A 26,915-nucleotide genomic window follows, 5' to 3' on the forward strand; every position below is an offset into this window, starting at 1 on the left:
GCCTCCCGTCCTCCAAGGAATACTGACCTGGGGGGGGAGGGGGTCAAATTATTTAAAAAAACAATAAGTCACGTCCAGGCAGAACAGCAACAACGACTTGCCAGCTTGCAATTGAAGGATTGGCAACGTATTGGGGTTTGGCACCAGGCGGATTGTTCTTTGAAAGTTGACCAGTTGGTTTCGACCGGCTTAATGTCCTCCTTCAATGGTTGTCAATGGTGGGTGCGGGAGGGGGGGGGGGGGGGGGGGGACCGGATAACTTGTTCAGTTGCCTGTGGGGGTGAAGGGAGAGGTTTGTAAACAAGTACAGCAGCCTTGCGCCGTGCCACTGGGTAAAGATGGGAACTGGGGGAGGGAGGGAGGGGGGTTTACTGGTGTCCGGGGAGGGTGGTCCCACAGCTCCAGGGACCCAGGTTCGATCCTGGCCTGGGTTTCTGCCTGTGTGGAGTTTGCACGTCCCAATCCCACACACTGCGGGTTCCTACAACATCCCGGCGACTGTGGGCGAGGGGTGGGGTCGGTGCTGGACGGGGCAGGAGGGTGACGAGCCGCCTAGTGGGGGGGGGGGGGGTGGGGGTGGGGGTGGGGGTGGGGGTGGGGGGGGGGGGTGGGTCGGTCCTCCGTGGCTGTCCGGGAGCTGAGTCCGCCTGTCAGACTCTGCGCCGACGCCCGGCACCGCGTGGGAAGGTCCTGGCTCTGCGAGTGGCTGCGGATGTTGCAATGCTCGGCCCCCAGGCGAGGCTCGGCCCGTCGGGCCGGCTGCTATAAAGGCGGTCGGGGCCGGCTCCCCGCGCAGACATGGCCAAAGGTTTCTACATCAGCAAGACGCTGGCGGTGGCGGCGGGGGCTTTAGCCTTGGCTGCTGCCGCCACCATCGTGGCACTGGCTGTAGTCTACGCCCAGGAGAGGAATACGAGTGAGGGTCCGGGCAGTCCGGGGACCGAAGGGCCGGGTGGTCCGGGGACCGAAGGGCCGGGTGGTCCGGGGACCACGGTACCGAGCGGTTCACGGACCAGCTCCGCCTCGTTGCCCAAGGAGCCCTGGCAGCGGTACCGGCTGCCCTCCTCCCTGCAGCCCATCCACTACCAGGTGAGCCTCTGGCCACGGCTGGAGCCCGAGGCCGGACTCCCGCCCGACTACTACTTCACGGGCAACTGCTCGGTGCTGTTCCACTGTCTGCAGGCCACCGACCTGATCCTGCTGCACAGTAACCATCTGGAGCTGTCCCAACCACAAGCGCGGGTGTGGGGCCCGGACGGGAAGCTGCTGGCTGTCAAAGACAGCTGGCTGCAGCTGGAAACCCAGTACCTGGCCATCCGCCTGGCAGCCCCGCTCACCGCCGGCAACAACTACAGCCTCTACACACAGTTCCGGGGCCCGCTGGCCGACGACCTGAAGGGCTTCTACCGGAGTCAGTACAAGGACGAGACGGGGCAGACCAGGTCAGTTTCGGCACACTCTCCCCGGGGAGGGTCGGGGGGTAGGGGGGGGGCACCTGCAGCCGAGACCTGTCCCTGGGAGAGAGATAGAGAGAGCGAGAGAGATAGAGAGAGCGAGAGTCCCCCGGGTGGGGAAAGTGATCGCAAAGTTTAAAGGTACTTGCAATAGACAATAGACAATAGATAATAGGTGCAGGAGGAGGCCATTCAGCCCTTCGAGCCAGCACCACCATTCAATGTGGTCATGGCTGATCATTCTCAATCAGTACCCCGTTCCTGCCTTCTCCCCATACCCCCTGACTCCGCTATCCTTAAGAGCTCTATCTAGCTCTCTCTTGAATGCATCCAGAGAATTGGCGTCCACTGCCTTCTGAGGCAGAGAATTCCACAGATTTACAACTTTCTGACTGAAAAGGTTTTTCCTCAGCTCCGTTCTAAATGGCCTACCCCTTACTCTTAAACTGTGGCCCCTTGTTCTGAACTCCCCCAACATTGGGAACATGTTTCCTGCCTCGAACTGTCCAACCCCTTAATAAACTTATACATTTCGATAGGATCCCCTCTCACCCTTCTAAATTTCAGTGTATACAAGCCTTTTGTATACCAAGATCTGGGTTCCATCCCGCCTGCAGGCTGCGCTTTATGTCTGTATGGAGTTTGCATGTTCTCACTGTGGCCGAGTGCGTTTCCCCCGGGGACTTCGGTTCTCTCCCTAGTCTCCAGCGATTAATTAGCCGCAGTGTAAATAGTTGGGAAGAGCGGCTGGAAGGCATTCAGCGAGCGGGAGCAGAAGTTACAGAGAGGGAAATGATGTGTGATGTAAATGGGGTGATGTGATGGGTAATACTACGAGATAGCACAGCTCACAGGCTGATTGGCCTTTCACGGTGTCGGGAAATATGAATTAAGAATGGGATGGAGGTTGTACTATAATCACACAAAGCCCTGTACCTCCACCTGGTGTATAGTGACCAGCTCCGGGGCCGGCACCAGAAACTATGAGATTGTCTTTGGAGTGTGTGCGTTTAAGCGCGAGATCCAAACTCCATGATTCCACAAACTAGGATATATTCCCGGAATGTAGACAGATGATTAAATCTGGATTTTCAAACTATTAAAGGAAACTGATGAGAACACAACGACGTAGAGAACGAGTTTCATCAGGTTGAGGAATCGGGAGGAGGCTACAGTTTGGTGTTTCAAGAATATTGTTTGGAAAAACCTTTGAACACAAATTATAGAGATTTGCGAGAGAGCAGTGGACAAGGATGAAAACATTGAATTTCTAATGCGCTTTCACAGTTCTCTATTCTATTTCTGCGGGGGCGTGGTCATGGGATATATTCAAGGCAGATATACTTGAATCAAGAGTGAAGTGTTTAATTGTTACATGTACCGACTTTGGAACAATGACATTTTACTTGCGGCAGCATAACGGGCCGGTGAACACAATACACATAGATAATATATCATTAACAAAAATATCCATATTTGAATAACCCCAATACAAAAACGCCCAAAGTTTTTAGTGCAACTAAAGGCAGTCCATAGTTCAGGCCAGTGTGGCCAGTGTGGCGTAGTGATCAAGGGTTGTTGGGAAGATGCTATTCTTGAGACTGGTGGTCACAGCTTTCAAACTGCTATACCTTCTTCCCAATGGTTGGAGTGAAATGAAAGGGTGGATATTTGATGATGCTGGCTGCCATTGTGAGGCAGCGCTTCCTATGGATCCCTTTTACGGCGGGGAGGTCAGTACCGGGGATGGTACTGGGGAGAGAGTGCATGGTGGCGCTGTGGCTGAGACTGGATTAGCCAAGATCTTATTGAAATGCCTCTTCTGCTCCTGTTGTTCTTGTGCCACGTCAATAGTTAATGGGTGGGGTCATGGGGTTAGGGTTAGGGTGTTGGGGTTTGGGTTGTGGGGTGGGTAGAGCTTGGTCATAGGACATTATAGTCTCACTGAACAGCACAAACACGCAGGAGCAACGTGAGCTCCCCTTTCAATGTTCTACTGACCGCAGACCTGTTATGTTTCAAGGATGGTATCAGCAAGAAATGGCAGAATAAGTGAGCTTCCCATTTTTGTATGGATTTATTTATTTGCAGTGATAAAACTCATCATAAGAATAAAAGGATCTTTATTTAAGAATAAAAACAATAACATTTATTTATTTTATAATAAAAGTATTTATTTATAATAAAGTGAATACATTGGTTGTTTATGTATAAAATAAGTATTTATTTAGAAATGATAGGTAGACAAAATGCTGGAGTAACTCAGCGGGACAGGCAACATCTCTGGAGAGAAGGAATGGGTGATGTTTTGGGTCGAGAATTTATTTAGAAATTAATACTTTGGCAATTGTTCTTGAAGTGTAATGTGCTATCACAGGGTGCTGTGCATAGCTGTACATGAAATGAATTGTATTTTGACACTTTATTTCCAGTACATAATTAGCATTACATATGAACAAATATGTTCCTGGTGGTTATTTAATTAAAAAAGTTCCTGTGGTTGATCGATATTTGTTCAACTCGATTAGACATAATTGTCATATTTTTTACTGTACATTCACCAGCAACAATCAACCTGAGAGGAACACTCTTGTTTTTCTATTTACATTACACTTGAATTATAAGTCCTAAAAGTGACATGTTATCTCAACGTGTAGGAAAGAAAACTGCAGATGCTGGTTTAAATTAAAGGTAGACACAAAATGCTGGAGTAACTCAGCGAGTCAGGCAGCATCTCTGGAGAGAAGGAATGGGTGACGTTTTGGGTCGAGACCCTTCTTCAGACGTTCGGGTCGAGACCATTCTTCAGAAGAAGGGTCTGAAGAAGGGTCTCGACCTGAAATGTCACCCATTCCTTCTCTCCCGAGATGTTATCTCAATGTCATTGCTTTTCTTAAAAGTTTCTCTTGGGTGAGTGAGGGGCAAAATTACTTTGAGATCAAAGTTATAAGCAAATCTTCTGCAGCAACTATGGGTGTAACTGCTAGTGGCGTGTAGTTTTAGTTAGTTTTCAATGCCAGTAAGGTTGACAAAGGGCAGTCAACACATCGTCAATGGCAGAGTAATTGGACCTGCTTTTACCTGCCTGAACTTACTGAGACATGTATAATCCCTGTATATCGTGCATAAACTGTGAATTTAAGCCATTCGATGACTATCAGTGGAGAGCCAGATGGTGAGATTATTATTTCGTGAAGCTGACTGTCGACCAGTGCAGCTTGAGCATGGTATTTGGATCTGCACATTTAAATTTACATTTGCATTTATTTCACTGAAGTATAAGCACAATATGTACAACATTAACTGTGAGCAATGTTGCTGCCAACAATATTTGACAGTTTATTCTCGACCCAATGCACTATGAAGCACATCACAATAACAACACCACCTGCTTTCATACAGCACCTGTTACACCAAATTGTCCAAAGGAATTTCACAGAAACAGACAAAGTGTGATACCACGTGACAATGGAAAGATGGTCTTATTAAGGAAGGATCAGGAAAACATTTAGAGTCCAGGCTGTTTTTGTTGTGTTGAATTCAGGGATGTGCAAGTGATCGAAGGGGGGAGCAGCATCATCCTTGGGGCAATAGTTTTGGTGAAGATTATGGGAATAGCAAGCGGTAAAATGTAAAACCAAGGGAAGGAATTTTGATATTGGAATATTGGTGAACTGGGTTTCAGAGCAAGTGGTGCAAGTTAAAACAAGGACTGTTTTGGATGTGCAGAGCTGCGATTTATCTACCATTGCAGGAAGAAAAACATAATATATTTTAAATGATGTAATTTGGAAATGGCAACAACAGTTAACCCACAGTTATAGGAAACAAGCGGGAAGAAAATGATATGTTGGTTTTGGTTTTCTAATGTGGTATATTCACGGTGAGAGTGCAGTTTTCTGGTGCGAAATTTGTTTTTAGTTAAATTTATGTACAAATGTAAGACATGGCTTAAAGTCCCAGCTTGTCAAGCCAAGTCTCTGTGCAGGGGTGTGGCGAGTTGGGAAGAGAGGCCAAGTGTGGGACAGAAGTTGGGGAGGGTGTGAGGGGGAAGGTGATGGGAGAAGCACTGGAAGATGGAAAGTATATAATCTCTTGGCCCATGCAGACCGACACAGTAAATTCTCTCAGAACACACACTGTGATGTATACATGCAATGGGATTAAAAGTACCATTAGCAAATTTGCAGATGATACTAAGCTGGGGGGTAGTGTGAATTGTGAGGAAGATGCAATAAGGCTGCAGGGTGACTTGGACAGGTTGTGTGAGTGGGCGGATACATGGCAGATGCAGTTTAATGTAGATAAGTGTGAGGTTATTCACTTTGGAAGTAAGAATAGAAAGGCAGATTATTATCTGAATGGTGTCAAGTTAGGAGGAGGGGGAGTTCAACGAGATCTGGGTGTCCTAGTGCATCAGTCAATGAAAGGAAGCATGCAGGTACAGCAGGCAGTGAAGAAAGCCAATGGAATGATGGCCTTCGTAACAAGAGGAGTTGAGTATAGGAGCAAAGAGGTCCTTCTACAATTGTACCGGGCCCTGGTGAGACCGCACCTGGAGTACTGTGTGCAGTTTTGGTCTCCAAATTTGAGGAAGGATATTCTTGCTATGGAGGGCGTGCAGCGTAGGTTCACTAGGTTAATTCCTGGAATGGCGGGACTGTCGTATGTTGAAAGGCTGGAGCGATTGGGCTTGTATACACTGGAATTTAGAAGGATGAGGGGGGATCTTATTGAAACATATAAGATAATTAGGGGATTGGACACATTAGAGGCAGGAAACATGTTCCCAATGTTGGGGGAGTCCAGAACAAGGGGCCACAGTTTAAGAATAAGGGGTAGGCCATTTAGAACGGAGATGAGGAAGAACTTTTTCAGTCAGAGAGTGGTGAAGGTGTGGAATTCTCTGCCTCAGAAGGCAGTGGAGGCCAGTTCGTTGGATGCTTTCAAGAGAGAGCTGGATAGAGCTCTTAAGGATAGCGGAGTGAGGGGGTATGGGGAGAAGGCAGGAACGGGGTACTGATTGAGAGTGATCAGCCATGATCGCATTGAATGGCGGTGCTGGCTCGAAGGGCTGAATGGCCTACTCCTGCACCTATTGTCTATTGATATGGTAAAGCTGCTATGCGATGTATACATCAACAATATGGTAAAGCTGTGCTTGCGCTGCTGCAAAAATATACAGAGAGTTAAAATGGCGATCTTGTGTCCAGACCTGTGATGTTTTGGTCTCCCACTCAATGCGTGCTTTAGAGAATGATACTGAGTAAAACGTATCACGCACAAAAGCACAGTGGGAGTACCTTCACAGAAGCACTGATGTGGCACACCACCACTTTTTCAGGAACATATAGGGAGGAGTGCTAAACGCGAATCGGTCCAAACCAAGCAAGAGGACATATTAAGAACTGGATAAACTAGTTGAAATGACTAAGATGATAATCAAATAATTATCTATTTAGAGACTCCCTCAAGTGTGTTCAGGAAAATCTCCATCATCAGTACATGTTTGGCCAGACAAGGAAGTTGGCATTCGTGAACTTGGACTGGGAAATGAGCCTGGCCCAAGCAGGGATCAATGTTGGCGAGGCTGCATTTGGAGTATTGTGTTTGGCTTTGGTCACCCTGCTAAAGGAAGGATGTCATTAAGTGAAAAGTGTGCGGAGAAGATTTATGAGGATGTTGCCAGGTCTTGAGGTTCTGGGCTATAGTGAGAGATTGGGCAAGTTAGGACTTTATCCCTTGGAGTGCAGAAGGTTGAGGAGTGATCTTATTGAGGTGTACAATAATGGGGGGAATAGATAGAGAATGCACAGAGTAGGGGAACCAAGAACAATAGGATGTAGGTTTAAGGTGAGATGGCCAAGATTTAATAAAAACCCGAGGGTCACCTGTTTCACATAGAGGATGGTGGGTATATGGAACGAGGTGCCAGAGGAGGTATTTGAGGCAGATACTATAACAATATTTAAAATCCATTTGGTTAGCTACATGGATAGAAAAGATTTAGAAGGATATGGACCAAATGCAGACAGGTGGGACTAGTGTAGATGGGGCATCTTGGTTAGCATGGACAAATTGGGCCGATGTGCCTGTTTCTGTGCTATCTGACTTGATCAGTGAGATACTGATCAGTACATCATAAGATTTAGAATAACCACAATAAAGAATGAAGGCAATTCAAGATAAGAATAGTTTATTGGAAAAAAAGCCAATAAGTAGAACATAAACAGATGTCACCTTGGCAAACTGGAAGCACAACTTGGCAAGCAAAATGGGAAGCCTTTGTGGAGATGTTCCAGCTCCAGTAACTCTGCAGACTTTGTGTGCTAGGCAAAGATTGTACTAGGGAGGCCAGTGCCTATTGTCCACCACACTTGCACTTGGGTACATGGCAGTGAACCATTTTCTAGACTACTGCAGTGCATCTGGTTAATAGACACACACAATTCTGCTGAGTTCCAGATTTTGGACCCTGGAAAGGTAAAAGAATGTTAATAAATTTCCAAGTCAGGGTGACGTCTGATTTGGATATGGGATTGAACATTTCAGAACATCAGTACATGATGGAAGAGACAGGAATTGTCAGTGGCAGTGATTTATGGCCAGGACTTCAAATGTTGTGGATGGAATGAAACAATCAAGCTCAGAGTGAACCAGCTTCCTCATAACAACAGTGGACAATGGAACAGGTAATGGGAGTGTTTGAAGATCAAGTGAGAAGTCTTAAAAGTGAAGCAAATCTCCCTCTTCAATGACAAAAAACCCCAAACTGCTGGAGGAACTCAGTGGGTCAGGTAGCATCTGTGGAGGCAGAGGGATGGTTGACATTTTGGTCGAGTCCCTGCCTTATAAGTGAGTGTAGAGGAAAGGTGGTCAGTGGATGAAAGTGAGAGGGAGAAGTGAGGTGAGTTGGTAGGTGATAGGTGAAACCAGATAAAGGGAGAAGGATTAGGTAATTCGAACTGCATTGAAGATGAGAGGGGGGAAGTAGAGATGGAGGCTGGGGGAGGTGTTAGCAATAGTGAAATAAGGGAGGAGCTGATGCAGATAGGTATGTGGGTGATGAGCAGATGGAACCCGGTGGGGAAGGGTGATGGGTCTTGGTAATGAAGTGGGGGAGGGGGTTGAAAAGGTGAACAGAAGGAAAACAAGTCTGGGTGAATTAGGAAAGTAATACGGGAAGTGGGATACCTGCAGTTGGAAGATTCAATGCTCCTTCCGTTGTGTTGTAGACGACCATTGCAGAATAGGAGATGTTGTTCCTCGAGTTTGTGGTGGGCCTCACCCTGTTAGTGGAGGTGAAGAATGAACAAAATGGTGTGGGAATGTGAAAGGGAATGACCGGCAACCAGGAATGTAGGATTGTTGTTGCTCTAAGCCTGTGCTTGGTCTCACCAATGGAGAGGAGGCCACATTGGGAGCACCAAATGCAATAGACCAGTTTGGAGGAAGTACAGGAGAATCTCTGCCTCACAGAGAACTGCTGTGTAGGCCCTTGAATGGTGGTGAGAGAGGTGGTGTAGGAACAAATGTTGTACCTTCAACAGTTGCAGGGGTCAGTGCCAGGGGTCATGAGGGGTGGGTGAGGAGGATGGAGGTTGGTGGTAAAGGTGATAAGACTGTAGTTGTTGATGTAGCAAAGAAAGTGTTGGGAATGGGCACTGTAATAGGCTTGGAACAAGGGTTGTTCTCTCGCCAATACAAAGACAGGCCTAGCTGGACCCACGCGAGTGGCCATGAATTGTAGAAAGGGGGAGGATCGGAAGAAGTTGCCGAGGGCAAGAACAAGTTCTTGGTGGATGACAGATGGAGTCGAGGGAACTGGTTGAGTCTTTGTTCCAGGATGAAACTGAGCCCCAAGGCCTTCCTGATGGGGGTGGGGGGGGGGGGGGGGGGGTGGAGGTGGATAGGGACTCTACATCTGAGATGAACATGAAGTAGGTGGGACCAGGGTGTTGGAAGTTGTCAAATGATGCAGGGCAAGGAGAGGTGAAGTGTCCTGGATGCAGGTGGGAAAAGATTGGTCAATAGGAGACAGAATAGAACGAAGATATGAAGAGAGAAGTTTGGTGGGGCAAGACCAGGCAGAAACAATGGGTCCACCTGGACAGTTGTGTTTGTGGATCTTGGGTGAAGGCACAAGTAATTCTGCCATAATGCGATAGTTGCATTCCTAAGAAACAGCGTGTTAAAGAAAAACGCACTAACAAAAAAAAAAAACAGTTATGTCAATGGGAAAGGAGGGTTAAGGGCTGAAACAAAGTTAGTTCTCTCGCAGGTATTTCACATATATAGGTCTTTTTAATAGTCATTCTTTTTTTTTGTCACGTTACTTTGCATGTTACTTTGTTTCATAGAGTATTATCGCACGTGTCAATAGAAGCGATTCTGGTCAAATTGCATGACCACCCGCGGTGACAGACCGACGGTTCTTTAGACAAGTACTGAGTGATTACTGCAGGGGGGAGGGGGTTTGTTGGAAACAGTTTATTTTCCCGAGGCTGCTATTTTTCCCAAGGCAGCTATCATTTTTTCTGTTCGTCAATTTCCAAAGAAATGTTTGTGATTCCCGAATTCCCGATCGAAATCACGTTACAGTTAATTCAGCCCGTGTAATGCAAAGAGTTCCGTTTGATCAATCACGTTATGTCAGATTTGCAGTAGGCAAATACGCGTTGTAGCCGAACTGGAGGTGGAAGCCAGTTGGGATACCTTCAGATTGTCGACAAACTAGAAGAACACTCATATTCCGCTTGGCTAGCCGACAATCCAATTGTGTGAGCATTGAATGTTGCAATTTCACGTCACCAAGACTTTACCTCCCCCACCCTCATCAACCAATCACAGACATTACTATCCACCTAGTTTTGTCCCTTTGGTTCACCTTTCATATCCCTCCCCTCACTAGTTCCTCCTGCTGACAGTAACTTACCCCCTCCCCCACCCCCATTCCGATTCCACCTAACACCTCCCTCTACCTCTATTCGCTCTGCACTCTTGAGTCCAGATGCAGGCACTCAACCTGAAACATTGACAATCCCTCCACCTGCACAGATGCTGCCCGACCTGCTGAGTTTTTCCAGCATTTTTTTTTTCACTCCCGATTCTGGCATCTGCTCTCTGATTGTTTGAAGACCCGACCCGAAACATCACCCATTCCTTCTGTCCCGAGATGCTGCCTGACCCGCTGAGTTACTCCAGCATTTTGTGATAACTTCGGTTAAGACAGCTGGCATCATTAGCAACATGACCAACAGAGAAAGGCTGCTGCCCCTTGCTGCTGCGAACTTGTAGACAGCTAAGAGGAGGACCGTGACATTTTAGATACTTCTCAGCAAGCTGGGCTAGCCATGTATTCAAAGGAACACTGAGTGATACAAACAAAATGCTGGTCTCACAAAATGCTGGAGTAACTCAGCGGGTCAGGCATCTTTGGAGAAAAGGAATAGGTCTTTGTCAGACTGATGAACTGATGACTGATCATCGGTCTGATGGAGGGTCTCGGCCTGAACCGTCAGCTATTCCTTTTCTCTAGAGCTGCTGCCTGACCCGTAGAGTTACTCCAGCATTTTGGGTCTTACTTCAGTGCAAACCAGCATCTGCAGTTCCTTCTTACACACTGAATGATAAATACTCTTCTTGGTCAAATACTCAACTTGACTTGACTTGCACCCACACGGCAGACTCATTCCAGAGGACAATGTCTTGTCATGTGTTGGGGTCTGAGTAGTTCTTACCTTGGCCTCTGGGAAGCAGGAGCAGAAGGAGAATCCAGAGAAGGAGGTTCCATGATTCCTGAGCAAAAACATAATTGAATCCTTTGCTCCCTCAGAAATAGACTAATTTCTGTAAATATATAAGGTGCAGGATCAGGTGAAGGCTGCAAGTGAATGTCACATTTAACCTGAGCAACTTGTTCAAGGTCTATTTAGCACTTCAATTACTGTGGCCATTTTCTGTCCTGATAAAGGCTGTATTATAAGTTGTACATGAGTTGTTGAATCACAAGACAACCGTGGACGGACGAAGGAGCTGGCTCAAGCAGTTGCTGCTGACTTTAGACAAGCTCATTCCAGTGCAGGATCCAACAACATCCTGACTGCAATTCTGAGAGGACTTACCTTGCGTGTTATGTCACGTAACCTGGATGTGGGATGGGTGACCAACTAGCACTCCATCAAGGAATCTCCCCAAAGCAAAGCAATGATATCCACAACTAGCTCAAGAAAACAGCTGTTAAGGCATAGTTCCACATGGCCTGTACTGTGGGATACTGACCACAAACATCCATATTTTGGGGTTAATCTAGTGGACTACCTAGGATGATCTTGGCCAGATAGTGAATGTTGCATTCTAAGATGCCAGAGCAGAGAGTGCAGTCAGAGTGTGGATGTGCTATGAAAAGCTGACTGCTCCATGAGGCACCAGTTGCCAGTGAGTGTGTTCCTTACAGGAGATCATGGGCAGTACCTCTTCAACAACCCAACAGATTGTTTTTTGTGACTTAATCCTCTTGTAGGTGTACAACCACATCCAGCATGGATCAGAAAGTGTTGCAAGATTACTACAAGAAGAGTTTGAGTTGAATACTTGAAGGGGGTTCTTTGGGGATCTAGTGTTGTTGTTCCACTGGAAGGAAGAGCAGTTATTCTGAAAGATACCAGGTGTATTGCATCATAAGCAAGCTGCCAGAAGGCAGTGGCAAGGATAGACAGCCACTTGGAAGACACAACAAAGAATGTCACTAATCTTGAGCACATCGTGGTCTCTGGCCCTGACTGAACAAACCTCTGTTGAGGTTGCATGAGAGCTTTGGGGAAATGACCCTGATTTCAGCCAGTAAAAATGGATGGAGGCAGTTGCTGGGAATACATCTACATCTCAAACAAAAATCCAAAAGCTGAGATTGATCTTAGCTACACGTGGTCATCCAGAACTGCTTGCTATGGAGAAGGTTAACTGCTTGTGCAGTTTGCTCAGCCTCACAGAAAGAATGGAGTGAACCAGATATGCCCAGCTCCGTGAATTACTCAAATGGTCTGACCGAAAGAACAGTTCAGAATATGAAAGGTGGGCTTGAAAGGTGATGAAAATGTGAAATTTGCATCTTAACTTTCATTTCATCACCTTTCAAGCCCACCTTTCATATTCTGAACTGTTCCTTCGGTCAGACCATTTGAGTAATTCACGGAGCTGGGCATATCTGTTCGAATGCAGCGGAAGGACTGTGCAGAGCGATGGGAGACAAATGTATCAGAATATATTTGCATTTTGCAAAACCATACGTTGGCATGATTATGTGTGCCAAACCAGCAAAGCATCATTGCAACATCAGAACTTCCTACCACTATTTCAAGATAGAACATTGTGTTCTGGAACCAAAAATGTCCACCGTCAAAATAATGAGGTTGCAAACAGTTTGCACTTGACATAGACAAGCCAGGCAAAGGGGATGGACAGGGCAGATGGCAAGCAATGCTGTGTTTCACACTGCCACTACTGCCTCTTGGATGCCCAACCTGTACATCAGAATCAGTGCCTGTGGATTGGAGGGTAGCTAATGTTGTCCCACTTTTTAAGAAAGGAGGGAGAGAGAAAACGGGAAATTATAGACCAGTTAGTCTGACATCAGTGGTGGGGAAGGCGCTGGAGTCAATTATAAAAGACGAAATTGCGGAGCATTTGGATAGCAGTAAAGGATCGTTCTGAGTCAGCATGGATTTACGAAGGGGAAATCATGCTTGACTAATCTTCTGGAATTTTTTGAGGATGTAACTTGGAAAATTGACAGGGGAGAGCCGGTGGATGTGGTATACCTCAACTTTCAGAAAGCCTTCGACAAGGTCACACATAGGAGATTAGTGGGCAAAATTAGAGCACATGGTATTGGAGGTAGGGTACTGACATGGATAGAGAATTGGTTGACAGATAGAAAGCAAAGAGTGGGGAGAAATGGGTCCCTTTCAGAATGGCAGGCAGTGACTAGTGGGGTACCGTAAGGCTCGGTGCTGGGACCGCAGCTATTTACAATATACATTAATGACTTGGATGAAGGGATTAAAAGTACCATTAGCAAATTTGCAGATGATACAAAGCTGGGTGGTAGTGTGAGCTGTGAGGAAGATGCTATGAGGTTGCAGGGTGACTTGGCCAGGTTGTGCGAGTGGGTGGATGCATGGCAGATGCAGTTTAATATGGATAAGTGTGAGGTTATCCACTTTGGTGGTAAGAATAAGAGGGCAGATTATTATCTGAATGGTGTAAAGTTACGAAAAGGGGACGTACAACAAGATCTGGGTTTCCGAGTGCATCAGTCACTGAAAAGAAGCATGCAGGTACAGCAGGCAGTGAAGAAAGCCAATGGGATGTTGGCCTTCATAACAAGAGGAGTTGAGTATAGGAGCAAAGAGGTCCTTCTGCAGTTGTATAGGGCCCTGGTGAGACCGCACCTGGAGTACTGTGTGCAGTTTTGGTCTCCAAATTTGAGGAAGGATATTCTTGCTATTGAGGGCGTGCAGCTTAGGTTTACTAGGTTAATTCCCGGAATGGCGGGACTGTAATATATTGAAAGACTGGAGCGGCTGGGCTTGTATACACTGGAATTTAGAAGGATGAGAGGTGATCTTATCGAAACATATAAGATTATTAAGGGGTTGGACACGTTAGAGGCAGGAAACATGTTCCCAATGTTGGGGGAGTCCAGAACCAGGGGCCACAGTTTAAGAATAAGGGGTAGGCCATTTAGAACGGAGACGAGAAAAAACTTTTTCAGTCAGAGTTGTAAATCTGTGGAATTCACTGCCTCAGAAGGCAGTGGAGGCCAATTCTCTGAATGCATTCAAGAGAAAGCTAGATAGAGCTCTTAAGGATAGCGGAGTCAGGGGGTATGGGGAGAAGGCAGGAACGGGGTACTGATTGAGAATGATCAGCCATGATCCATTGAATGGTGATGCTGGCTCAAAGGGCTGAATGGCCTATTCCTGCACTATTTGTCTATTGTCTATTGACCTGCCCAATGTAAGAGTAGGGAAGATGCTGGAATCTGTTATTGAGGGAAGGCTGACAGAGCACTTGGATGGTGCAGACTGAAGGTCATTCCCGGCTTCAAACCCCATCCCAACTTGGATGGCTGGTGATATTCAACATCTCTTCCTGATTGGTTTTGATCAACATCTCCATCCTGAGTAAATTGTTTTCAGTAGTCAGGAAAGAAAAAAGGGATAGTTTAGAAACAATGGGTGTTTGAAAGGGACCTGGGTGTCCTTGTACACAATCACTGGACATTAACATTATTCAGCAAGCAATAATGAAGGCATTTGTCACAGGAAGGGTTAATTACAAAAGGAAAGATATATTAAAGTCTCCCAGTGAGAGTGCTGCTGGAACATTGGGTCCAGGTCCTGCCTTCTACGCAAGGAAGAATGTGCTTGCAATAGAGGAAATATGATGGAGATGAACTAGATTGTGTTCAGGGGAAATCCAAAGACTGGTCCTGACCGAAAGTATCGATGTTCTCCAGAGATGCTGCCTGACCCACTGAGTTACTCTAGCACTTTGTGCTTTTTTGTGTTCAGGAGGATTGTTCCGTCAGGTGAGATGAAGTAGATTGTGTCAATGCTCTCAACTTTAGAAGAATGAGAGGTGATATATCATTGAAATGGATGAAGATATTCCAGGGCTGCATAAGGTAGATGTACAGACAATGATTCCTTGGAACGTGGTGTCCGGAACAAAGAGTTACAGTGTCAGAACAGATATTAATGACCAGGATGCATAGAGAGTTCTTCACCCAGAGGGTAGTGAACCTCAATAACTGTTCACCGAGGGCTGTGGAGGCTCAGTCCCTGAATATATTCAGTGCAAATATTACCCCTTTGGATATGAAGGGAGTTGAGTGATACAGAGGTAGTACAGGAAAATGGTGCTGAAGTCCAAAATGAGGCAGTTTTGTTGATGGTATGCCCAGCACCTTGGCCCCAAAGCATATTACTGCTTCTGTTTCACATATTCTACCTGATGTAACGCCACATAGATGGTTCTCACACTGGGGACTGAACCTTGTGGAGGTCACTCACCCATCATCTTCGTTGACACATTTACCTCTGGCAGGAGGTGGGAGCGAGATTTACCTCTGGCAGGAGGTGGGAGCGAGGTTTACCCTGGCGTTGTTCACTCACTCCCTGCCAGACCCAGTCTGCCAGCCCTGCCTTCAGGACTTGGCCAGCTCGGTCAGTGATGCTACTGACACAGCCCGGTGATGGACATTGAAGTCTCCACCCAGAGGACACACTGTGTTGTTGCTCCTCAGCGCTACTCCATAGTGCTGCTCCACATGGAGGAGTGAGTTTTGTCACCTGAGGGAGGAATGTGGCTGGTAATCCTGGCCTGCCTTTGACCTGATTCCTTGGGCCTGGAGGCAATGTTGAGGAACCCCAGAGCCATTCTCTCCGGCTCTGGTGGGGCAGATGCCCAGGGACTGAGGTGGGGGAGCATGAGGTGCTGTACATGTCGAATTTAACCACGCCAGGCCATTGCATACCCAGACCATGCTGCAACGGCCACCATCTACAACAGGTAGTCGTGTCGCATCTCGTCCTTGAAGAATGTGCCTGATCCTGAGGTGCAGATGGAAGGAGAATGTTTGGTGGCTGGGTTTGTCTGGTTGGGAGTAGGGTCTGTTGAGGCAGGGTGGACGGTGGGGGCAGCTCCTTAAACGGCCTTGGAGCAGCTGAGAGGAATGATAGTGATCCTGAGGGAAGTGGTGTCTGTCTGATGTCTGCCTGTCTGACGACCAATGTGCCTCTGTTTGTCCGCAGGTTCATTGCCACCACCCAGATGCAGCCGACCGATGCCAGGAAAGCCTTCCCCTGCTTCGACGAGCCAGCGATGAAGGCCACGTTCAGCATCAGCCTGCTCCACCAACTGAGCTACACGGCATTGTCCAACATGCCGATATTGGGTAATCTATCCCAGAGGAGGCGGCAGGGGGGTGGGAGGGTTAGATGGCGGTGATGATTGTTATAAAGGGTTGAGAGACCTGTGACCAATCTCAGACCACAGGTGGCCAATCCTTCTCACTCCAACTGGTTGCTGGGCCCCCGTGCCTAAGTGCCTCCCTCACCCAGTCATATCGACACAGAGTTCCCAACCTTCTCCCATTAATGTAAAGTCCTAAGTGCAACCATGAAAACACAAGCTGTAGGAGGAACTGCAGATGCTGGTTTAAACTGAAGATAGGCACAAAATGCGGGATTATCTCAGCGGGTCAGGCAGAATCTCTGGAGAGAAGAAACATGTGACGTTTCGGGTCGAGACCCTTCCTCAGACTGAGGGTCAGGAGAGTCTCCGAAGTCCTCCGAAACGTCACCTATTCCTTCTCTCCAGGGATGCTGCCTGACCCGCTGAGTTACTCCAGCATTTTGTGTCTATCTCCGGGTCTAGACTGACCCCACTCTGCTTCCCCGCCCTCCCTGTCGCAAAGAGCCTTTCATCCACTGGCTGTCTGCCGGCACCGTAATCCATTCCCAGACTGCTCCACCTCTCTTTGGGGAAGGGAGTTTCAATGACTCACAACCCCCTCAAATTTTAGAGAGAGTCTGAAGATGGATCTCAACCCAAAATGTTACCTACCCATGTTCTCCAGAGATGCTGCCTCGACCCGCTGAATTACTTCAGCACTTTGTGTCCTCGCAAATTTAGTCGCTTCTCAGTTTTAAGTGGGTGGCCCCTAGTTCTAGATTGTTACTGAAGAAGAAACAGCAACTCCCCACCCACCTTGTCCAGACTCCTCAAGATCTTGCATGTTTAAATCAGATTGCCTCTGGCAGGTCTGGGCTCAAACTGGTACAAGCTTGGCATGTCCACAGTAGAATCCACTCATCCCAGATACTAGTCTAGCCAATCTTCACTCAACTGTTTCCAAAGAATAGAAATTATTTCTGGAATAAAGAGATCAACACAGTGCAGATGAGGTCTCACCACGGCACTATATCAGTGAAGCTCGACTCCCTACATTTGATTTCAGTTTCCAGAGCAATAAATATGTATGTGCTAGCTTCTCTAATTACTTGCTGTACCTGAAAAACAGATGAAGTATTAAATAATTGGTGGTGTAAAAAAGGCAAACATAATGTGGTCACTTTGTAATCAATAAAATGGAAATACCAGGGTCCCACCTAAATTTGCACTCATTTCTTCCCTTCAGCCCAGATTCTTCCTCTGGCTTCACAATTTACACCACTGCTATCCTTATCTCACACTCTGTTTTTTTTCATCTCTTGCCTTTATCCAACCATCTGCCTATCAAAAAACCTCTCACAAGTATCCAATTGTAACAGATGAAGGGTCTGAGGAAGGGTCTCGACCCGAAACGTTGCCTATTCCTTTTCTCCAGAGATGCTGTCTCACCCTCTGAGTTACTCCAGCATTTTGTGTCTACCCATCTCTAACTCACCAGGCTTTCTCCAGCTCCCACCTCTCTTCCAGCTTTCTAGACCCCCACCACGATCAGTTTGAACAACAGTCCCGAACGCAAAACATCACCATCTTCTCTGGAGATGCTGCCTGACACGCGGAGTTACTCCAGCATGTTGTGCCTCATTTTGTAATCAGCTGATTAACATTCCCACTTGTAACCCCTCCACCAAAAAGAGAAGATGTTAATCCATCCAGATGTAGGATCTTTCACTTGTTGTGTGGCTAATGGTGGGCGCGTGCACCCATTGCAAAATTATGTACGATGTGTTAAGTAATGTGGAAATGCTCATGATTTGTATAAACAATTGTTCCTCTTTCTCTGCAGAGAATAAAACTGTGATTGTTAATAATGTCAACTGGATTAACGTCACCTTTGAAACAACTCCCAAGATGTCCACATATCTCCTTGCTTTTATTGTTTGTGATTTTGGTTTTGTGGAGCGAAAGACACAGGAACCTTTGGTAAGAGATCAGTTTTTAGTTCAACATGAACAGAATTGGTGCTCCTCCTCGAGGCAGTGGATTGGTTCCACAGGGCCTGGTTGGTTGACCGACCTCTCCGCCTTGACAACTCAGGAGTTCACCTGAAAAGTTTCTAAATATTGTGAGAGTCTCTGCATCCATCATCTCCTTGGGCAGTACACTCTAGATTGCAACCACTCTGGAGTCAAGATAGCTCTTCCTTAGATCCCTTCTAAAATTCTTACCTTCCGCACTAAAGCTATACCATCCAGTTTTAGATTATTCTGCTAATTCCCTGTCATCTTTGACCTTTGTTCCCGCACTGAGTGTGGCTGGAATCTGGGCGGAATATACTGTCCGAGTTGATAGAAGCAGAGGTTCTTGCATAAATATAGCAGCTAGAGAAGTACTATAGATAGCTATGGATCAACTCAAGGTAAATGGGATGAGTAGAGATAAGTACAATGGTTGGCATGGACATGGTGGGCCGAAGAGTGTAGGAAGGAATTGCAGATGCTGGTTTACACCGAAGATAGGCACAAAATGCAGGAGTAACTCAGTGAAATTGCTGGATAGAAGGAATGGGTGACTTTTCAGGTCGAGACTCTTCTTCAGACTGAGAGTCGGGGAGAGGGAGACACAGAGATAAGGAAGTGTAAGGTGTGAGAACGAGACATCAGAGGGGATGTAGGTCAAGGAAAGTGTAGAATAGATCATTGTTAGCTAGGAGAAGATGACAACGAAGCCTTCAGAGATGAGATTTAATCAAGGGAACAGTCAGACTGGTCGGAGATCTCGGAAGGGGGAGGGATGAAGAGAGAGGGAGAGCAAGGATTACTTGTTAGAGAAGTCAACATTCATACCGCTGGGGTGTAAGGTGTCCAAGCAAAATATGAGGTGCTGTTCCTCCAATTTGTGCTGGGCCTCACTCTGACAGTGGAGGAGGCCCAGGACAGAAAGGTTGGTATGGGAATGGGAGGGGGAGATAAAGTGTGTGGCAACAGGGAAATTTGGTAGGTTTAGGCAGACTGAGCGGAGGTATTCAGTGAACGATTGCTGAGCCTGCGCTTGGTCTCGACAATATATAGGTGTCCACACCTGGAACAGCGGATACAATAAATGAGGTAGAAGGAGGTTCGTGAACCTCTGCCTCACCTGAAAATATTGTTGTGATCTTTGAACGGAATCGAGTGAGGATGTATGGGGACAGGTGTTGCATCTCCTGCAGTTGCTGGGGTGTAAGTCCTGGGGAGGCGGTGGTTTGGGTGGAAAGGGACGAGTGATCAAGGGAGTTGTGGAGGGAACGGTCTCTGTGGAAAGTGGAAAGGGGTGGAGATTGGAATATTTTGCTAGTGGTGGCATCCCGTTGGAGATGGCCAGAGCCTGGTTCTGTGCTGAATTACTTGATAACTTTATCTATTGCTTTCCCCTTATCAATTTTGAGTTACAATGTATTTGTCAAACATGATTTCTCTTTCACATGCCCATGTTGATTCCGACAATATTATTATTTTCTATGTGTCTTGTTTCTACTTCTTTAATAATAGATTCTTGTATTTTCCTTCTACTGATTTCAGGCTGAATAGATTATAATTCCCTGTTTTCTCCCTCTCTTCTTTCTTAAATAGTGAGGTTACATGTTCACCCCTCCAATCTGTGGGAACTGTTCTGGTCTCTGTAGCATCTTGGAAGCTGACAGCCAGGGTCAGCACTATCTCTACATTCACTTTCTTCGCCAGCTTGGCATCCAGGTCAGCAGTCTGGAGCATTTCTCCTCTTTCAACCTCATTGATATCTCCACTACTCCTTTTTGTAAATTGATACTAGTATTGTTTTAAAAGATTTGCAAGCATTGTTGACTGATTTTTCTTCGTTTTTGTTTTTTCTAATGGTCTATTGTCCATTTTCTGAACACAGGGAGAGTTATCTGCCATTACATCATGTCTATATCCATTCTGAATCACAAGACTATACTGAGACAGAGCAGGAATGGGCCACCCTCCCCTAAGTCTTTTGCTTTCAACATCTTGGCTGATCTTCAATCATTGCATTGTTTTCCTGCAACTTCTCCTTGTCCCTTTAATACCCACGTCCATGTACCTTTGAACACAATCAGCGTCTGAGACTCCGTCCAGTGTCAGAAATTTTTAATTGTCATATGTAACAACAACAGAACAATAATATTATTTGCAGCAACATAACAGACCTGTAAAGACAATGCACACAAATAATGAAGAAATCAATACATGAATAACCACAATACTTGTGCAGAAAACACACTGTCCTTTGTGTAACCTTTCCCCGCCGTTACACACAGGTTCATAGTTGAGGTTAGTATCGTGTAGTTCAAGAGCCTGATAGTTGTTGGGAAGAAGCTATTCTGGAACCTGGTGGTCATTGTTTTCAGACTCCTATACCTTCTTCCAGACAGGGCAGGGCATTTCAAAGGTTCACATTTCTCTATATTTCAGTCCTAATTAATCTGCCCCTTAACCTGAGACTATGAGCCCCAGTTCCAGCCTCCTCCAGCACAGGAAATCCGTTATTTGTTTCTACAGGAAACATCGACTTGTATCCCTCTGAAAATATTGTATTTTCTATGAGATCACCTCACGCAGAGAGGCATGGCCTTCCTGTCTCCCCTTCACATGGTAAACCCCATCATCTCTCAAAGCAATCTGGTCATCTTCACTGCACTCCCTCTCACCAAGTTTATCGAGCAGCTATTTGCACGTTTAGTTGGGTTCAGACCTGTGTTCATTCAGTGTTTTGGATTTTCTGCTATTTTTGTTGCAGAACACTTAGTGTGAAACAAAATACTTGATTCATTAACGTATTCCTAAACAATTTGATTTTGTCCTAAGATCCGCATATGGGCTCGAAAGCAAGCAATTGCTCAAGGACAGGGAGAATACGCCCTCAATGTCACAAGGCCAATCCTCAATTTTTTTGAACAATATTACAACGTTAGCTATCCGCTTCCAAAATCAGGTAAGATTTTAGTTTCGTTTTTTAGTTTGGTTTAGAGATACAGCATACACCGAGTCCGCACTGACCACACATTAACAAACTCTCCTACACGTACTAGGGACAATTTACACATAAAACGCCAATTAACCTACAAAGCTGTACATCTTTGGAGTGTGGGAGGAAACTGAAGATCTCAGAGAAAACCCACGCAGTCACGGGGAGAACGGACAAACTCCATAGATGCAGCACCCGTAGTTGGGATGGAACCCAGGCATCTGGTGCTGCAAGCAGTGCAAGGCAGCGCCACAGTGCCGCCCACAATGATGTTGAAGTCTTGCCCACCTGTGATTTGTTCTATAAATGTGTGTAATATTAACACAAAGTTTTATACTGGCAATAACATGTTCATTTTTTGAAGTGAAAGAACTGTTGGTTAATTATGGTATTAAGCAGGTAAAAGGTGTCGAGGTAATTGTAGATTTCAATATTTCAGAAGAAGGAGGCAGAGAGAGTAGAGGTAAAGGGAAGGGCTGGAAAAGTTAGAGTGGAGGGGAGATCAGATGACAACGATTTACTTCTTTCAATTTGGGTCACTGTTCAGGATGGGCTCTCTTCCACATTGGAGAGATGAATGCAGACTGGCCGTCTGCCTGGGGAACACTCCTGCCCTTGGACTGGGGGCAAGTTATTCTCAAAGCTGAGCTGAAGACAAAAATGGAAAAAAAAGTTTGGGTTCAGCACAAGTCAGCATTCCTGGAGGCTTAAATAGGTGGATGACAGTCAGTGCTGACTCTGTGGGCTGAAGGGCCTGTTTCTGTGCTGACTTTCCCTAAAATTGTGCTTGATTATCGATTGGATTTGTTGAGGTGGTCAATGAGGTGTTTGTACATGCATTTTAGCAAGGTGTTTAGTAAAGTTCCATGTGTCAGATTGAGCAAGATGGCATTTGTCTACAGATTTGGTTAACAATGGGAGACAAAGTGGTGCTGCGGGTAAATCCTGGTTCAATCCTGACTCCCGTCTGTGTGGTGTTTGAACATTCTCCCTGTGAATGTGAGAGGTTCCCCAGGGTGCCTCAGTTTCTTCTCATGTCCTAAAGATGTGTAGGTTGGTAGGTTAATTGGCTGCTGTAAATTGCCGCTTGTGTATAGGTGAGGGGCAGAGTATGCGGGGAAGTTGATGAGAATGTGAGGAGAACAAAAAATAGGATTAAAGTGGGATCAGTGTAAAATGGGTGATTGATGGTCGATGTGGACTCAGTGGGCTGAAGGGTGTGTTTCCATACTGTATTTCTCTAAAATTGTGATTGATTATTGATTGGATTCGTTGAGGTGGTCAATGAAATGTCATAGACAAGGTTTTTAGCAATGGATTTGACAAAGTTCCGTGTGGCAGATTGAACAAGACAGTAAAAAATCCTTGTATCCATCAGTAGGATGGGAATGAGTTAAATCTTGGCTCAAGAATGGAAATCCTAGAGCATAGGATCTAGAAGTCTCTGGGGATGGGGGTCAGAGAGAGTTCTGCTGACGGGAAATATATAGTTTGTGAGAAAAAACAAAGCAAGTAAGCAGGATATCAAAATGGAGAATAATAAACAGAGTCTGTCATGACAACTTACAAACATGAGAGTGTACCTCCAGTAATGGGAGAAGGTGCAAACAGGGCTCTTTGTCTGAAAGCTCACAGCATTCATAAACAAAAAGGTAAAAATACTGATTGTGAGGGAAGTGGCAAGCCGAGGGGATGGGCAAGGGCAATGCAGCACAATGTGGGAAATGTAAGGTCAGCCACAAAACACAGAGGCAGCATATTTTTTGAGATGGTGAAAGATTGGGTAACATTTATGTTGAAAGGGATTAAGACATTTTTGTAAAAAAATCCCTGTAACCCAACATATGAACCCAACACACCGTTAAGGAGAAAATAATACGTTAGCCTTTATTGCTAAAGGGTTTGAGTGCAAGGGTGAGGGAGTCTGATTACAGCTGTCGACTGCTGCCGGAGAACTGCACACAGCTTTCCTCTCCTGACCCAGGAGAACATTTTCTCTCTCTGCTGAAGGAATGCAGTAATGATTCCCAGGAAAATGGTGCCAAAGCCAAGGTTGGCCATGATGAATGGTAGAGGGAGCTGGAGGGTCCGAGTGGCAACTCTGCTTCTAGTTCTTAAATAGAGACCAGTCGGTGCAATTTACAGGCCACGATGGGGAGTGGTTGCAAAATGGCCAATTGTTCTGGACTCCTCAGCCGTCTGTCACAACCTCTCAGTCAATGTTGAGAATTAAATATTCCAGGGTACTTTTATGAGAGGTTGACAAAATGAATGAAGAATGAGAGTTCAAAAACGGGACAAAGAATATCAGTCAGAACCTCGATGTAGAATCGCTCTGTACGGAGCTAAGAAAGAACTAGGGGTGGAAAATGGTGAAAGTTGGGAATGTGCTCCGAACATTAATGGAAATGCAGAGTATGGTACAAATCAGGAAATCAGGGGTGCATCCAACAAAGGTAATACAATGATATCTGAGTCTCTGTATCCAAGGGCCACAGCTTGAGAGCCTCACCTGTGCGCACAACATTCCACATTTCTCTTCCTCTACTTTGATGTTCTTGCCCTAGAACTGATTGGAGGGTTAACGAAACTCTACCTGAAAGAGCAGATTAACATAGAGTAAATATTAATGGTGTTTGTGGTACTGATAAATGAAGGTTCATTAACTCTCAGGCTGTGGATGTCTGATTACTTTTACACCATTGTTTGCTCTTCAATGTTTAATCTCTTTAATAGACCAGATTGCACTTCCTGACTTTAATGCTGGTGCGATGGAGAATTGGGGGCTGGTCACTTACCGTGAGACGGCACTTTTGTACGACCCAAAACTGTCTTCCAATGGGAACAAGGAAAGAGTGGTCAAGGTCATAGCACATGAGCTGGCTCATCAGGTATGTGTGCATCAACTCTTTGCAGAACACTGCTTGAAGTGAATCTTAGATTGACTCGTGCACAATGCCAACAGATTTGTCTGCAGTAAACATGTCGTGCACATGACTGTTGGTGCTGAGTTTATGGCAAAATAAATGGTCCTGCTGGGAGAGTGCGTTAGTGTCAGAGGGACGGTGTGGGGGATGCTGAACTGAGAGAGCGGCAGTGCAGAGGGAGAGCCTCTCTACCTGAGTTGTCATACTGGGCGAGCACTGCACTGTCAGAGGGACAATACTCTGGCCAAGCGGTCATTAGACCAGATATCAGAAGCAGGGCAAGGCACTTTGGCCCATTGAGCCTGTACTCTACTTTCAATAAGATCGCGGCTGGTCTTCAACCTTGGTGCCACTTTCCCGAACTAACACGATACATGGTCCTGATGCAGGTTCTCAACCCAAAACATGAACCACCTCTTTGGCTTCACAGATGTGGCCTGACCCACTGAGTTTATTCTTAGTTCCACAATGCAGCATCTGCAGTCTCTTGTGTCTCAATTAATCCCTATATCCTTTGATACTCTTAAATTGTGAACATGTATTGGTGAACATCCAAGGCAGAGAACATCTATAATCCAGGACTGAGTCTCCACAGTCCCTCTAGAATAGAATAGAAACCTTTTCAGTCAGAGAGTTGTGAATCTGTGGAATTCTCTGCCTCAGAAGGCAGTGGAGGCCAATTCTCTGAATGCATTCAAGAGAGAGCTAGATAGAGCTCTTAAGGATAGCGGAGTCAGGGGGTATGGGGAGAAGGCAGGAACGGGGTACTGATTGAGAATGATCAGCCATGATCACATTGAATGGCGGTGCTGGCTCGAAGGGCCGAATGGCCGCTCCTGCATCTATTGTCTACTGATACATGATAAGGGATTATTGTAGTTTGTCACCAGAACATACGAAATGACCAGGTCCCTGGTGTAGGTGTCGTTTTGTTGATTCATTCTCATTGTCCATCAAGCTGCATATCAATTGCAAATGTTATTCCATCTGTAATAGTGGAACAAAGATGTAACTAGAAAATTAAGGCAGTGGCAATGAAGAGTCAGCTAAATCCTTTGCCATCGACATGGGTTTGAAGGAGAAGATGGAAGCAATATCACTCTTCTGACTCAAACCTTGTTTTTGAATGAAACTGAATTGATTGCCATTGACTGTAACACTAACAGCAGACTAACATACACCTTAACAGTAAGAGTAGCCACTTTAGAACGGAGATGAGGAAGAACTTTTTCAGTCAGAGAGTGGTGAAGGTGTGGAATTCTCTGCCTCAGAAGGCAGTGGAGGCCAGTTCGTTGGATGCTTTCAAAAGAGAGCTGGATAGAGCTCTTAAGGATAGCGGAGTGAGGGGGTATGGGGAGAAGGCAGGAACGGGGTACTGATTGAGAGTGATCAGCCATGATCGCATTGAATGGCGGTGCTGGCTCGAAGGGCTGAATGGCCTACTCCTGCACCTATTGTCTATTGTCTATTGTCTATTGGCCCTTCACACCTGCTCCGCCATGTTATAAGGTCATGCCAGACCTTGTTATGGGCTCAGATCCACGTTTCCCTGGGCCCTCTATAACCTTTCACTTCTTTCACTCTTTGCTTATCAAGTAACTATCTACCTCTGCCTTAAAAAGATGTAAAGCCTCCACGTCCATTGTCCTTTGAAGAAAAGGGTTTGAAAGACTCACACTTTAGGAGGGAAGATCCTCTGTCATTAATGGGCACCCCTTTATTTTTTCATTGTGGCTCCAGTTTTGGGTACCTTCGTGATCATATGCTATAATTCTGATCTGTTCAGAAGGACGATAGGCTTGAACTCACTCATTTTACCTATGTTTCAGTGGTTTGGAAACCTTGTAACCGTGAAATGGTGGAATGACCTGTGGCTGAATGAAGGCTTTGCCTCTTATGTTGAATACCTGGGTGCAGATTTTGCAGAACCGACCTGGAATGTGGTAAGATGATTTTGGTCAGGATTGTGAACGAATAATCTGATATAGCAATCTTCATTTAAAATGCATGAAAAGTGCTTCATGCTGGTCAGAACTGTGACAGATTCCTCCATGTTAATCTTTAAATGTGTTATGAAGGAGAGGCGGATGAGTTTGGATGAGTTGGAGGTTGGGAATATGTGGATACAGTTTGCAGCCTACCTTCAGAGGACCAAGAGGGTTGATTCAGCATTAAGGTAGTAAATGCCCAGTTTTCCCAGCAGAATAGGCCACAGATCTAACTGTGACCATTCAAAGGCACCTTTGACCACAATAAGTGTGGTAAACTCTGTGGTGCACCAGTGTAAACTGCACACAGTCAGGATCACAGTCAGGATAAACTGCACCTTGTGGCTCCCCACTGAATGGTACTCAGGGGAAGGGTGTAACCTGGACCCAACATTGGCGCAGTGGAAGAAAGTGGAGGGAAATGATGGATGGGTTGTTGAGAGATTGGGAGTTTCGTGGAGCTCAGCACTGGGGACTTGTCCTTTATCAATACCTGTTCTGAGCATAATACCTGTTCTGAACAAACTACCAGTTGGTTAAAAGTGAAGAAGAAAGCTGTAGTTTACAGAGACATTTCAAGA

At 45.9% G+C, this 26,915-nt stretch overlaps 1 protein-coding gene across 1 annotated transcript in view; it reads left to right on the top strand.

Moving 5' to 3' along the window:
• The first annotated feature begins 740 nt into the window (after positions 1-740).
• The window catches only part of LOC144609118 (aminopeptidase Ey-like), a 48,263-nt gene continuing 22,088 nt past the window's right edge, over positions 741-26,915 (top strand). Inside the window, exons 1-6 of the mRNA XM_078427500.1 lie at positions 741-1,442; positions 16,274-16,416; positions 18,259-18,395; positions 21,260-21,386; positions 24,156-24,310; positions 26,176-26,289. Coding sequence (XP_078283626.1) covers positions 799-1,442; positions 16,274-16,416; positions 18,259-18,395; positions 21,260-21,386; positions 24,156-24,310; positions 26,176-26,289 — 1,320 coding nt within the window. The 5' untranslated portion in view covers positions 741-798. The remainder of the gene's footprint in view (positions 1,443-16,273; positions 16,417-18,258; positions 18,396-21,259; positions 21,387-24,155; positions 24,311-26,175; positions 26,290-26,915) is intronic.

This window comes from Rhinoraja longicauda, chromosome 33 (assembly GCF_053455715.1).
Source record: "Rhinoraja longicauda isolate Sanriku21f chromosome 33, sRhiLon1.1, whole genome shotgun sequence".
Classification (NCBI taxonomy): Eukaryota; Metazoa; Chordata; class Chondrichthyes; order Rajiformes; family Arhynchobatidae; genus Rhinoraja; species Rhinoraja longicauda.